Source organism: Hyla sarda, chromosome 6 (assembly GCF_029499605.1).
Source record: "Hyla sarda isolate aHylSar1 chromosome 6, aHylSar1.hap1, whole genome shotgun sequence".
Lineage (NCBI taxonomy): Eukaryota > Metazoa > Chordata > Amphibia > Anura > Hylidae > Hyla > Hyla sarda.
The window spans coordinates 195405005-195421188 of NC_079194.1; the positions used below are offsets into that span (position 1 = coordinate 195405005).

The following is a 16184-nucleotide window of genomic DNA, read 5'->3' on the forward strand; positions in this document are numbered from 1 at the left end:
CCTGTTCTCCTTTCAAATTTTAATGTTTGATGGGTGACCTTTACTATCCCTGCACGCACCACCAAGTCCCCAACCCCCCCCCCCCTTTTTTTCCCTAGGGGGATAGGGTGGTTTTCGTACCTATTTTTTATGTCCCCTTGGGATGTTGTTCTATGATCTGTTTTGTATAATGCCTTATGCCTCTGTTATATTGTTATTTTCCCGGGAATATACTTACACTATTGATGGGGAAAATGTTTAATTGTATGCTACATGCTCTAGGTTATTGGGGTTATTGTCATGAAACAGTGCTCGTTTGGCAGTGCATGTCACCCAGGACTTGTGTTGTATGAAATAATGATGTTTGCTGTGATTAAAAGAATTACATTTTTCAACATTTTACCCTTTTTCTTACAGTGGGCTGAACTTTATTGATTTGATGGTTCGACAAGGAAACATAGACAATCCTCCAAAAACCCCATTGGTTCCTGGGTTTGAACTGTCTGGAATAGTTGAGGCACTCGGAGCAAACGTTACTGGATTTGAGGTAAATCTTCATACACTTGTAAACTTTTGCAAGTTATTATTTATTAGAAAATCCACCGCAGGCATTTAGAAGATATAATAAAGTGTATTTATAACATCTGATAATTACACTACGTTCGCGGTATACTAGCAGAACATTATGCTGACACATACTGTGGCGGACACAGGCCAGGTCCATTGAATTAATTGGACCCAGCATAGGCAGCTGTCACGATTCGGCTGGCTGGAGGTGGATCCTCTGTGCCAGAGAGGGATTGGCGTGGACCGTGTTGGTGAACCGGTTCTACGGTTCTAAGGCAACAGCAGGAGGTCTGGAACACAGGCTAGGAACACACAAGGAAACGCTTTCACTGGCACAATGGCAACAAGATCCGGCGAGGGAGTGCAGGGGAAGTGAGGTATAAGTAGGGAGTGCACAGGTGATGACACTGATTAGGCCTGCTGCACCAATCAGTGGCGCAGTGGCCCTTTAAATTGCAGAGACCCGGCGCGCGCGCGCCCTAAGGAGCGGGGCCGCGCGCGCCGGGACAACACAGACGGGGAACGGGTCAGGTACGGGAGCCGGGATGCGCATCGCGAGCGGGCGCCTCCCACGTCGCGAATCGCATCCCGGCTGGGAGTGATATTGCAGCGCACCCGGTCAGCAGGTCTGACCGGGGCGCTGCGAATGAGAGGACGCTGCGAGCGCTCCGGGGAGGAGCGGGGACCCGGAGCACTCGGCGTAACAGCAGCTGTGCTTTTGAGTCCCAACAAAATAAGAGTATGCACTGTTCTACCAGTATGTCAAAGTTTACACTGTACCAGAAACATAGGGTGTTATCAGATATGAGTATATCCTAACATTGAAACAGGTTATTGAATAAAACAGTTGGGGACTATTTACTTTCCTGAGTAACATAAATGAAATGAGAAAAATATATTGAGATGTTGCTTTAATAAACATGCAATTTACCATTTCACATAATTGTTTTAGTGTCCTTATAGCAAATGTTACTAATAATTTGGCTGCATCATAGAGAGTAAATGTAGCAGAACATATAGGAATATGATGGTGTACATGACTTTTGTTTTTTATTTCTATTGGTCTTTGTAGCATTTCTATGCCATTATTTTCAGTAATATATCTAATATGGGAAGAAATCCCATAGGTGATACAAAATTCATTATTCTCTTTGGACTCACTTCAGCATTTGGAAATCAATATGAAGGCAATAAGAAAGAGTTTGTCAGTTGTAGTTATGCAGGGTTTGTCTTATGCAACAAAGCTAAGTTTAATATAAAAAAATAAATTTTCACAAACCTACTCATTTTATCAGGAGTATTCCAGGAAAAAAGCATTTTTTTTTATATATCAACTGGCTCCAGAAAGTTAAACAGATTTGTAAATTACTTCTATTAAAAAATCGTAATCCTTTCAGTACTTATGAGCTTCTGAAGTTAAGGTTGTTCATTTCTGTCTAAGTGCTCTCTGATGACACGTGTCTCGGGAAACGCCCAGTTTAGAAGAGGTTTGCTATGGGGATTTGCTTCTAAACTGGGCGGTTCCCGAGACACGTGTCATCAGAGAGAACTTAGACAGAAAAGAACAACCTTAACTTCAGAAGCTCATACGTACTGAAAGGATTAAGATTATTTAATAGAAGTAATTTACAAATCTGTTTAACTTTCTGGAGCCAGTTGATATATAAAAATTTTTTTTTTCCTGGATAACCCCTTTAAAGGGATATTCCAGCATCAGACATGTATGGGACAGAGTTTTGTAAGTCTTAAAGACTATATTACAGAGAACAATTTGTGTGTTTGACGGTCACTTGTTTTTCCTCTATTTTGTGGCCACCTTTTGGGCCCTTCTGCAGTGAGATTAGAACAGGTATTGTAGCTGGTGTTCCAGCATACCTAGTAGTGTGGAATGGCATGCTGCCATCTGCCAACTTGGGCTACAGGACGAGATTACTAGCCATTAGGGATCGCCCGATATCGATTTTTTTAGGGCCGATACCAATAATCTGTGACCTTTCAGGCCGATAGCCAATAACCTGTACCGATATTCCGGTGTAAATTATTAGCTATTCTATTGTTTGTATCATTCGGTCCTCCACCTTCAAGTTGTTTGCTATGGTGTTTAGTTTCTCTGTCTTGTTTTTTTCATTATGATCAATGGATCAAACTCACGTGTCCAGGATCCAGGATGCCGCATTGTCCACTTCACCGTCTCTTATGCCGGTGGCATCTCAGGTTGCTGTGGCAGCGGCTTTTGGAGTGACAGGGTTGTTTGCTATGCTCTGACATGGTCGTATCGGCCAATGGGAGGTGTTACTAGCAGGGCCAATCAGCAGCGGCGCTGGCGTGCACATCTGCCAGAGGCAGAGTATTTAAATTCCCTGCAGTGTGCCAAGCTTTGCTTGTTATTACAGTTCTTCTGTTTTGCTAGCTTTAGTATTCCTGTTTGCATTCCATGAGCTCTAACCTTTTTGGCTTGTTTCTTGATTTCTCTCCTGCCTGCTGTCCCGTGACTTGTAGTCGGTCTGGTCTGACCTTTGCCTGCCTTTGACTACCAGTTCTGCCTAACATTTTGTACATCTGCTCCTATCAAAGTATCGGTCTGTTTGTCAGTTGGCTGTATACCTGCTCTTTGCTCACTGGTCTATTCCTTTTGTTAAGCTTTTGTGTCCTGGCCTGTCCCTTTACCTCTGTGCTGTGTTTGGTTTTGTTGTGTTGACATCCCTACCGCCCACACTTATTCAGAGTAGGGACCGTCGTCCAGTTGGGGTTTTGTCACTTATGGAGGATTGTCAAGTAGGCACGGTAAGTGGCTGTGAACAAGCTCAGGGCTTCACTATTCCCTATTATTTGGTGGGGCCACACACCAGAAGGGAAAGAAAAACAATTTTACTGTGTGACCCTCCATAGCTCTTCCGTTCACTAAATTTTTGGGCTTTCTGTTAAAACAACCTTGTACTGAGAACCAATAATTTAACGGATTTTAAGTCAGGAGTTTCTAGTAAATTGGAAGTGAAAAATAGCATTTTCCATTTTTGTGATCATCTAGAGCAACATTTTTTAAACCTTGCACATTGGTGCGAATACACAAGGGGAGAGAATTATCAAAACCTGTCCAGAGGAAAAGTTGCTGAGTTGCCCATAGCAACCAGTCATATTGCTTCTTTCTTTTTCAGAGGCCTTTTCAAAATTGAAAGAAGTAATCTGATTGGTTGCTATGGGCAACTCAGCAACTTTTCCTCTAGACAGGTTTTGATAAATCTCCCCCCATATATCCCCATCCTAATGAAGCCCTAATGACAGCATGGCCATGATCACCCCCTCAAGCTATCGTTCCACATCTTTTTTTTTTTTCCAGCCATATTTTGGTCCTCAAAAAAACTGCCCAAAATACAGTTACACTCCGGTGGAAAACTTTATTTATTTATTTTTTTTTAAATCAACTGGTGCCAGAAAGTTAAACAGATTTGTAAATTACTTCTATTAAAAAATCTTAATCCATCTTCCAATGCTTATCAGCTGCTGAATACTACAGAGGAAATTATTTTCTTTTTGCAACACAGAGCTCTCTTCTGAATCACGAGCGCAGTGCTCTCTGCTGACATCTCTGTCCATTTTAAGAACTGTCCAGAGTAGGAGAAAATCACCATAGCAAACATATGCTGCTCTGGACAGTTCCTAAAATGGACAGAGATGTCAGCAGAGAGCACTGTGCTCATGATGTCAGCAGAGAGCTCTGTGTTCCAAAAAGAAAAGAATTTCCTCTGTAGTATTCAGCAGCTAATACGTACTGGAAGGATTAAGATTTTTTAATAGAAGTCATTTACAAATCTGTTTAACTTTCTGGCACCAGTTGATTAAAAAAAAATATGTTTTCCTCCGGAGTACCCCTTTAATAAAAAGGGCGGAAAGCTTTTTGCTTTGGCTTTTATTTTGGTCAGTTTTTCAGATATTTTTTGAGCATGTGAAAAAAGCTTATAACTAAATGCATGAACAGCTTTAGATGAAATGTTACACTACTTTGTAAGCGTACAGGGGCAGTGTGCAGCTCTCTAGGGTACAGCTCATGAGCAAGGCGTACCTCACAGCTTGATTTAGTCTACATGAGGTTGGAGCCTTGGCAACCTTACCCATAGACGAAGAAAAAAGAGCCTTGTCTTTCTCAGTTATAATTGAAGCAATGTTGCCCAAGTTTACTTGTTACTGTGATATGACAGCTCTTCCCTCTCCATGGCAACTGTGCTTGGTAAAATGAATAGCCGTTCCTCACCATGGGACAGTAATTAAAAACGTGACCGAGAGCCATATTTGACCTTTTCACTACAGGGGAAACAAGAGGAAGGAGCTTAATGATCATTTCAACAGCTCTAAACACAATGGCATAATCCATTGTACAATAAAGCCTTCTCTACTTATGTAAAGGGGCATCAATCAAAACAAATGAGCCGCTCTTATACCCACCTGTGTCCTAGCAGGGCTGCAGTGAAAGCCTGGTCAGCCTGAAACAGCATACATGTTGTCTTCCAATAATCCTCCATACATGGGTGATTATTCAAGCACTTGCCAAATTGTTTCATATCAAATGTTGTCATGAAGACAAAGATATCAAGACTATGAAAAGATTGTCATCAGTGGTGGTCTGCTATCTGCTCAACTATGGGGGAACTTAGTAACATGTAAACTGAATGTGATATATATATATATATATATATATATATATATATATGGTCCAAATAGCAGATGTGGAAGTGGCACAATGAAGACAACCAGCGGGTGCTCAGCGAGCCCAAGCCCAGACCACAGGATTCCAAATTTGTAAATATCCAAAAAAAGGCAAGAAGCGGCACTCAAAGTGAAAAAGTAGGGCTTTTTATTCACCCATCATATCAGCAACGTTTCAACCCTCTCAATGGGGTCTTTTTCAAGCTTTAAATATGACCCCATTGAGAGGGTTGAAACGTTGCTGATATGATGGGTGAATGGGTGCCGCTTCTTGCCTTTTTTTGTATATATACATATACAGTGACCCCCCCCCCCCCCCGACCTACGATGGCCCCGACATACGATCATTTCAACATACAATGGACTCTCAGAGGACATCGCATGTTGAAGGCAGCATCAACATACGATGCTTTTGTATGTCGGGGCCATCGCATAAACCGCTATCCGGCAGTGCAGACTGCTTCAGCTGCTGGCGGATAGCCGTTTACGGTGCCCCGTTTGGTCCGCTGACTATCACTTACCTGTCCTCGGGGCTCCGGCGCGTCCTCTTCTGGATCCCCTGCAACGTCGGCGCTCTCCATAGTCGTCATCACGTCGCTGCGCACGCCGTCCCGTCATCCAATAGGAGCGGCTTGCGTAGTGACGTGATGGCGGCGACGGAGAGCGAGGATGCCGGGGAAGCAGGGGCCTTGCCGGAGCGTCGGGGACACCACGGGGACGCGGCGACAGCGATGGAAGGCGACATCCAGGGCAGAGTTGACGGTCCGGAGCGGCGGGGACAGGTGAGTATAACCTCCAATACCAGTGGTCTTCAACCTGCGGACCTCCAGATGTTGCAAAACTACAACTCCCAGCATGCCCGGACAGCCGTTGGCTGTCCGGGCATGCTGGGTGTTGTAGTTTTGCAGCATCTGGAGGTCCACAGGTTGTAGACCACTGTCCTATACTTTACATTGCACGGATCCCTCAACATACGATGGTTTCATCAAACGATGGTCCATTTGGAACTGATTACCATCGTATGTTGAAGGACCACTGTATACATATATATATATATATATATATATAGTGTGATTTTACTTATCAGAATAATAAAATATATTCTTACCAGCAACTACACGGACATAGGAGACCAGTGTACAAACCCTCATGAAGATATCACATTGAGATGTGCCAAATGACAAGCCCAGCCTTGCTACATCTTTAGAAATATTACCATACATTCCTAAATAAAACTTTACCTTTAAGCCATTTTGCTTTAGAAGGACTGTGCCACAAAGCAGCTTAACTAATAGAACAGTACAATGTTACATTAAAGCAATGCAGAAAACTAAGTCCTCTGTGTATTTATATGTAATGCTATAGGAAACAGTAAAGATCTTGTAATGGCTTTGTGACTGCAAAATGTATTCACGACATCTCAAGAGAGACAGCAACAATTCCCTTCTCCAATCCATTCTGAGGCACAATGTGTGGCTTATGAGAGTAGAATCCAAGAGCCCCGAATATTGCATAATTCTACCATTCAGGAATAAAAGTGCATTACAATTGTAAACACTAAACCTATGGAAGTGTATGGTACTGCTGTTTGTATGGTGCCCACTGTTAATGTTTTACTCAAATAGACTGAAATGCCAGAAGATGGCACCAGTTATGCTGACACTTCCCCCACTAAAATCAGTGGTATTATAATGTGATGGACTTTACACTAACATTATATAGACACATTTTGTCTAATCTGGCAGCTAAAACAGATTCCTCAATTCTATGTTAAAAGGATTGTCTAAGATGTATAAAAAGGGAGAATTACTGGTTATATGCAAAGACATATTTCTTTTAAAAGCTGATACTTTGTTACAGTTTTATTTATTTATTTATATAGCGCCTACAGATTCTGCAGCGCTTACAATTATGGGGTACAAACAAAGACAAGTATCAGACATAAAATTACACAATAACTATTCAAACAAGAGGTGTGAGAATATATTGAGGATATATTGAGGATATGTTGGAGATATGTTGGGGATATGTTGGGGATATGTTGAGGATATGTTGGGGATATGTTGGGGATATGTTGGGGATATGTTGGGGATATGTTGGGGATATGTTGAGGATATGTTGGGGATATGTTTGGGATATGTTTGGGATATGTTGAGGATATGTTGAGGATATGTTGAGGATATGTTGAGGATATGTTGAGGATATGTTGGGGATATGTTGGGGATATGTTGGGGATATGTTGGGGATATGTTGGGGATATGTTGGGGATATGTTGGGGATATGTTGAGGATATGTTGAGGATATGTTGAGGATATGTTGAGGATATGTTGGGGATATGTTGAGGATATGTTGGGGATATGTTGGGGATATGTTGGGGATATGTTGAGGATATGTTGAGGATATGTTGAGGATATGTTGGGGATATGTTGGGGATATGTTGAGGATATGTTGAGGATATGTTGGGGATATGTTGGGGATATGTTGAGGATCTGTTGAGGCCAATTAGAGACTGTTATAGGCCTGTCTGAAGAGATGTGTTTTTAGGCCACGTTTGAAACTATCGATGTTGTTTTTGAGTCTGAGGGATTGAGGTATAGCATTCCAGAGAACTGGTGCAGCACGAGTGAAGTCTTGGAGACGGGAGTGAGAAGTTCGGATTATAGAAGATGTTAGTGTGAGATCATTAGCAGATCGGAGAGAACGTGTAGGATGGTAGACAGAGATGAGAGAGGAGATGTAGGGAGGTGCAGCATTGTGGAGAGCTTTGTGTGTGAGACTGAGGATTTTGTACTGTATTCTGGACTGAATTGGTAACCAGTGTAGTGACTGGCACAGGGAGGAGGAGTCGGTTGGAGAGGAAGATGAATCTGGCTGCGGCATTAAGGATGGACTGGTTTCATTTTGTCTAGACAAAACCACCTCTAGGTTAATACATTATAGCTATACAGGTATAGGTAACAAACCCCTCGGGACAGATGAGAGACTTAGGCCATGTTCCCTCTACCAGTTATTTGGATTGTATTTTCATCCTAAAAAAAAAATTAAAAATTTATGTTGTGAATGCTGACCAATAAAACGCATCTGAACAAAGGACATGCCTTTTAAGTATAATGACCGTAAAGATGACAGCCATAAAAGTAATGTATGTATGCACATGCAACTGTTTTTACTGCTGAGTTCAATAGAACAAAATTCTGTTTTCTTGAGCTGTAAGACACTAGACAGTCATTTATATCAGTGTTTTACTACACAAAAAAAGAGACATTGCAAGAGACATTGCTTCTGCCGCATTGTTTTAGAGATCAGTGGTGGTCCCAGCTCTTGGATACCCACAGTTCAAAACCTACCATGTCTCTATGACGTTGTACCTATTAGTGGACTTATATCATGCCACGATGAATCGTCTGAAGTGCATACCAAATATTACACCGATTCAATGCATCCGACACAAAATAAAGAATAAATGTACCTATTATTAAAGTCAGATTCTACAATAAAAACGCTCTCAATAAATAGGAAAAAGCAGACTCCATAAAATATGTGCATAGATGGGAGGATAAATATCAACCCCTCTGTACTAACAGACAGGGGCGGACTGACAACACTCAGGGCCCCCGGACCAAATAAAGCAAGGTCCCCCAGTCGGCCCCTGGCCACACCTCTGCCCCACTCCTATTCGGACATCAGCTTGATTGGTGATGTCTGGCATTAGCCGAGGGAGTGGGAGCAGGCACTGTGCATACATGTACGCGTTGTGTCTTTAGGGCTAATTTACATGGACGGATCCACAGCGTATTTCACGGTGCGGATCCGCCGACAATGGACCCTACAGTGCTGCCTCAATCTGTGTTTGCTCATAGAGGCAATCCACTGCTACGAACAGACACGCTTTGATGTGCATGTTTGCCGCACCCATACGCATTATACTTGCACACATCACGGCTGCTCTTGGCCTAGCTCAGGGATCAGGAGGCTGTGATATGTGCGAGTATACTGCGCATGGAGAACATGCACCTCGAAGCATGTCTGCTCGTAGCGGTGGATTGCCGCTATGAGCAGACACAGATAGAGGCAGCACTGTAGGGTCCATTGTCGGCAGATCCGCACCGTAAAATATGTTGCAGATCCATCCATGTGAAAAAGCCCTTAGGGTATGTTCACACGTACAGGATCTGCTGTATATTTTCTGCAGCTGATTTTTCTACCTATTGAAGCTAATGGTTTTCAAAGTCAGCTGCACAAAATATGCAGCAGATCCTGTACATGTGAATGTACCCTTAAGGGGTTATTGATAAATTAACAAGCAATGTGTTCACTTGTTGTTGCCCCAGTGGGTCACTTTCTCTCCTCCAGTGTCCACAGGTCACTAACAGGTCACATTACAAGAACAATTTTTTTTTAAATTGCATCAGAAATGGCGCAGTTTTACCACGATTTCGAGAAATAGCGGTAATACCGCGCCATTTTCCGCAATATTTCCCAAAAGTTGTTCTGGTAATGTGACCTGCTGGTGACCTGTGGACACTGGAGGAGGGAAAGTGACCCCACTGGGCTGCCACTTTACACCCAGTCCAAGTTTATACTCAAGGGGGAGAGAGGCAGCACACAGAGACATCACTCACCCTCACATGAAGCGGATGCTCTGTGTTCCTGGGAGGCCTGTCAGCTCTTGCCCCCCGTCCTCTTCCTGTGCTGGGGGCGGAGCCATCCATCAGGTCCTCTTCATCCCTGTGCTGCTGTCTGTCTCTGCTAATGATACACAGAGCAGGAGCAGTGCAGGGATATTTATATAGAGAAAGACATCAACTGAAAGTAGTGCTTGTATGACTGGTTATCCAGGACAAGTGTCCTTAATCCTTAGCAGCTGTAGCGGGACCTTTACCCGGCCGGGCCTTCGGACCACGGCCGAATGGACTGACCGGTCAGTCCGCCCCTGCTAACAGATACACTAAAGGGAAGAAAAAGAAACAAATGCAGCACTACTTGTCCATAGGTTTGTTGAGTGCCAGCATCCCAGACTTGATCCAGGGTAATGTAGAAAACAAATGGCGCAGCACTCAGCATAACAATCCAGGACATGAAATGTATTTAGCCCATATAAGATGAGATGTTTCAGTTCCTCCATAGAACTTTTCTTAAATGGGCACTCTCATTAAAAAATGTTTTGCTATTGAACTCCTTACGGTAAATAAAAAATATTTCTAATATACATTGTTTAAAAAAAATTACGTTTTCTTTGTTTTATTTGTGCTTAAAGGGGTACTCCACCCCTAGACATCTTATCTCCTATCCAAAGCATAGGGGATAAGATGTCTGATGGCGGGGGTCCCGCCGCTGGGGACCGCCACATTCTACCATGCGGCACCCACCTGTAACGGCTTCCGGAACCGCTGGAGGCCCTCAGGCTAATACCATCCCGACCACGAGAACGGAAGATCGTCACGACTCCGCCCCCGTGTGACGTCACGACTCTGCCCCCTCAATGCAAGTCTATGGGAGGGGGCGTGCCATACATTTTATGGTAAAATGAGTGATGTCATTACAAAGGCCAACTGGTCACACAAAAAACAACCCCTCATACTAGTCTCTGGATGAAAATATAAAAGAGTTATGATTTTTAGAAGGCAAGGAGGAAAAAACGAAAACGTAAATGGGCTGAGTCCTTAAGGGGTTAATTTTCCCCCATCTGGTAGACAGGCTTTGGATCGAAGCCCAAACACAAGAAGTGCAGGTTGGAGTGCTGAGGGGGGGGGGGGGGGGGTGTCCAACCAACAGCATATAGCAGTTAAGTGTGAGAGGAGCTATGATTGGATGAGGTTGGACACACCTCCTCAGCACTCCAGGCTGCACTTTCTGTGTTTGGACTTCGGTCCAAAGTCTGTGTATGAGATGGGGGAAAATGTGCTCTTTTTTAAGCACAAGTAAAACATAGAAAACTTCATTTTTTTTTTTTTTTTTTTTTTTTAAACAAAGTATATTAGAAATATTTTTTATTTACCATAAGGAGTGCAATAGCAAAAAATAGTTTTAATGAGAGTGACCCTTTAAGCATCAAACTATTCTCCATAGAGGAACTGTAACATTGCGACCTATGTGGGCTAAATGAATTTCACGTTTTGGATTGTTATCCAGTTAGCATACTGTATATTAAAAAAAAGAAAAGAACCAGCTCAACGCCATAGACACATGTAGACCCCATGGTGAAGATTAGGAAGCAGCAACCAACAACCCAAGCTGCATACTTGGTGTGAACAGGCTCATAGAAAAAATATATGAAAAAAATCCAGCTCCCTAGAAAAATAAGCTTAAAAGTCCAAAATGTATTCCTACATGATTAAAAGTACCAAATATTAAAAGCTGAGCAGAAACGCTTTGGCTTTTACTTTTAATCATGTTGGAATAAATTTTGGACTTTTAAGATTGTTATCCGGAGTGCTGCACCATTTGTTTTCTACACTGGAGAAAAGACTTTACCCTTATTGTATTAAGACGCACATGAATATACAATCGCAAAATATTATACATATGCAATTCAAGAGCCCCCCCCCCCCCCCCCCCATAGTCATATGAAAGAAACGATGGCTGAAAAAAACAACGGCGTCTTGATGTAAATCGGCTTACCAGTGAATGCCTAATGTGAGAAGCACCCTCATAAACTGGACTATGCAAGCGAAAAGGCCAAATGAGAGTCCGGAAATACAATGAGAACAAGAAAAATCTACAACCGGCAGATAAAATAGAAGATGTCAACATTTACCACCACTGAACAACCCTACATTGGTTTCACGTAATGCTAAAAGAAGGTTATTAGCAAAATCTAACATAGTCGATACCAGGAATAAGGCCATGAGTTAAAAACATGCCATTACTTTTTGGGCAGACTGCAGGAAACAGAAAGAACAGGTTCCTGATTCCTGTAATTGTTACCATCCATCTTGCTGCTGGCCATTTTTCTCCTCTTTTCACCACAGATCCTCCAAACATGAATGAATAGATGTAGCAGAGCCAAACTTGTCATTATTTGTGCACTGTAAAAGGCTATGTTCACACAATTTCTGCGGAATATCTGTCAGAAAATCCACAAATAACGGGCAATACATTTCTGTGCGGATTCTGCAGAAAGAATTGACATGTCAGTCATTTCAGGATTTCCGTGTCACATGTGTGGTGTCCCAGCACCAAGGGCTGTCCTGTCACTTCAGACTTCCTCAGGCAGACCTGCGACACAGGTGTTGGGCCCACTGAGGGACTTATTATTGTGTCTATTATGTCCCAGCACTTTGCCAAAGGTTAATATATCTTCATAATTATCATGTTGTGTGTTATTTCTATTTATATGTTTTATTGTACCTTTAAGAGAGGAGCAGTGCAAACCCTTGTGACCCTGCCTGCCAATGGGAACCCCTAAATTCTTGGCCATATTAGGGGTTCCCCCCCAATAAGCCTAGAGCTGTGAGCTGAGCACAAGTGTGGTAGAGGTGCGAGGTGTGTGGACAAGCTCTAAGGCAGGGGTCTCAAACTCCCGGCCTTTCGGGCCATTTGCGGCCTTTATCAAGGTATCATAATGCAGCTCTACTATGACAGTAATCTATAGCCCTATCAACAGTATTTTAGGTGTCTACGGTTTTGTTTCTTTACAGCAATGGTTTTCAACCTGTGGCTTTTCAGGTGTTTTGAGACTATAACTCCTTGGACATACCACGCTGGAAGCCATAATTCTGAAATAGCTAAAGAGCCGATATGTCTTCATCCAACTGGATTGTAATTGGTATCTTTTTGTATTGCAGATAGGTGACAGAGTAATGGCCTTTGTCAATTACAATGCTTGGGCAGAGGTGGTCTGCACTCCGGCAGAATTTGTCTACAAGATCCCAGATGATATGAGTTTCTCAGAAGCAGCTGCTTTCCCAATGAACTTTGTCACAGCCTACATGATGCTATTTGAAGTGGCCAACCTCAGAGAAGGCATGTCAGTGCTGGTCCATTCTGCAGGTGGAGGAGTGGTAAGTGGAGAATTGAATAGTTGCCAAAAAAAACGGAATACCTGACCCAGTCCTGCTCATAAAGCTGACAGTGGTTACAATGTATCAGGATAAATAAAAAGTGGCATCCAGGAGAGGAGAAAAATTTGTGTTGGCCCAAATCAGTTGTATTAGGCAGAAATCTGCTACAAATCTGTGTTTGATTCCGGATCCGGCCTGGGGGGAGTAAAAACCGGGCGCTCCCGTATCCCAGCAGGACCTGGACCCCATCTCATTCATTTGAATGAGCCAGCTGGAGTTAGATAGTGACTCTGGTCGGCTCATTTTGCTCTGTATCCAGTTTTGTGACCGGACCTATAACCGTGGTATACTGCGGTTTTAGGTCTGGTCAGAAAACCGGATACGGGGCCGACCGGAGTCACTATCTGACTAATTAAAATGAATGAGGGCCGGATCTGGCTGGGATACGGGAGCGCTCGGTTTTCACCTCCCCCAGCCGGTGACCGTATCATCCAAATGTAGTGTGAACCCAGCTTTACATACATTGTGCTGCAGATTCACTGCACATTTCATCTGTATACGTATATTAAAGGGATAAAATCTGAGTCGAAAATCCATGTTATTGCCCCAAAAATTGACAATCCATAGCATGCTTAATACGAGTGGATAAGGTTTGGAAAACCTCATCCACTGTACTGTATTGCGGTGTGGGAACTTCACCACAAATCCACTGCCTCTGGACCTAGCCTAACCAATTCTTATCTGAACAGGAAAAGATCAGGACAGGTTATATTTTATGCTCTGTTCTCGCTGGTCATGACTGCAGATTTTACAGGATAAGTGATAGATACAATGCATCCATTATTATTTTTTCATTGTCTTATAATGGATCTCTGCTTTCTATTTTGTTGGGTAGATCACATTGGTATGCTACTTTTATTCTGACAACAAAAAACAGAGGACACCTGGTGGAAAAGACCTAACTATGTGAACAGAATTAGTCTTTTGGTATAAACAAGGATATCTGCACAGTTGATAACTAACATAGATGTTAAAGGGGTAATCGCGGGGGTCTCACTGCTGGTGACCCCTGAGATCTCCGGTACGGCACCCTAGTCATCTGTGCACGGAGCAAACTCCGCTCCGTACTGGATGACTGACGACTACAGCCACTACTCCCCCTCCATTCATGTCTATGGGAGGAGGCGTGATGGCTACGTAGTAGCCGTCACGCCCCCTCCCATAGACATGAATGGAGGAGGCGTGGTGTGACATCACGAACACGGAAGCTCCAAGCTTCCCTGTTCCGGTAGCCAATGGCGCCGGCCTAGAGATCTCGGGAGTCCCCAGCGGCGGGACCCCCACGATCAGACATCTTATCCCCTAGGGGAAGATGTTTTTTGGCGGAGTACCCCTTTAATAATTGAAATTGCTGTTACGTGGAAATGTTTCTGTAAGCATACATTTAGGGAAAGATTTATCAAAACCTGTGCAGAGCAAAAGAGGTGCGGTTGGCCATAGCCTCTGGGGGGGGGGGGGGAGAAATCTGGTTGCTATGGACAACTGCACTACTTTTGCTCTGAACAGGTTTTGTTACATCTCTCCTTTAGTCTATGCATATATCATAATAACAATGTTCTAGGTTGATGTGCATTGACTTAATTCACTATCAATATGAAAGTGCCTATATGATGTGACCCCCTTCCCCCCAGGAGTGACACCACCCATCAGGCAAAAATAGCATAGCCTGTGGATTTGCCATAAATGCGGAAGATGCGAGTATCGCTTTAATATTGAAAATCAGTGCTGCACTAATCCTTCCTTCCATCGCAGAATAAAATGTGCATTAAAGGGGTACTCCCATGGAAAACTTTTTTTTTTAAATCAACCGGTGCCAGAAAGTTAAACAGATTTGTAAATTACTTCTATTAAAAAAAATGTAATCCTTCCAGTAGTTACTAGCTGCTTAATACTACAGAGGAAATGGTTTTCTTTTTGGAGCACAGAGCTCTCTGCTGACATCTCTGTCCATTTTAAGAACTGTCCAGAGTAGGAGAAAATCCCCATAGCAAACATATGCTGCTCTGGACAGTTCTTAAAATGAACAGAGATGTCAGCAGAGAGCACTGTGGTCATGATGTCAGCAGAGAGCTCTGTGTTCCAAAAAGAAAACCATTTCCTAGTATTCAGCAGCTAATAAGTACTGGAAGGATTAAGATTTTTTTAAATCTACAAAGTAATTTACAAATCTGTTTCACTTTCTGGCACCAGTTGATAAAAAAAAAAAAAAAAAAGTTTTCCACGGAAGTACCGTACCCCTTTAACAAAGCAATTATCACAATGACTTCCATTGACTACAGCTTATGCCTTGTTCTTCATTCAGAAAGAATCAAAACTATTAAGTATCACTGTAAAAATCCAGCCGAGGTAGAAAGCAATTACCAGCAACAGAGCCTAAGAGAAATGTCTGATGTTAATTCTGCAGAACATTCTCATTCTTCTCATTCCATGGCACATATAATAACATTTACAAAGTTATTTCATGTGAGTAACAATACAGAGTGGGATATTGTAGAATGTCAGGGCCATTAGGCTTTTTACATGATGCTGAAATATAAAGAGAAAATCATATTTCAGTGGATATTGGACCTCCTTGTGTATGTTACTTCTACACATTTATTTATACTGCTTGGTTCTATAAACTGTGGAGGAAATAGGGGTAAAACAATATATGCAAAGTGCTGTTATAAAGCATCCTGCGCATTGTAGATCTGTGTTGTACATATCTAAAATATGGCACCTTAAAGGGGTACTCCGGTGGAAAACTTTATTTATTTATTTTTTAATCAACTGGTGCCAGAAAGTTAGACAGATTTGTAAATTACTTCTATAAAAAATTCTTAATCCTTCCAGTACTTATTCGCGGCTGTATACTACAGAGGAAATTCTTTTCTT

The 16184-nt window shown here is 42.6% G+C and overlaps 1 protein-coding gene across 1 annotated transcript in view; it reads left to right on the forward strand.

Annotated features, from left to right (window-relative positions):
- VAT1L (vesicle amine transport 1 like) overlaps window positions 1–16184 on the forward strand; it is a 66443-nt gene that overhangs the window by 31376 nt on the left and 18883 nt on the right. Inside the window, exons 2-3 of the mRNA XM_056526114.1 lie at window positions 397–526; window positions 13035–13250. Of these exons, the coding sequence (XP_056382089.1) occupies window positions 397–526; window positions 13035–13250 (346 nt within the window). The remainder of the gene's footprint in view (window positions 1–396; window positions 527–13034; window positions 13251–16184) is intronic.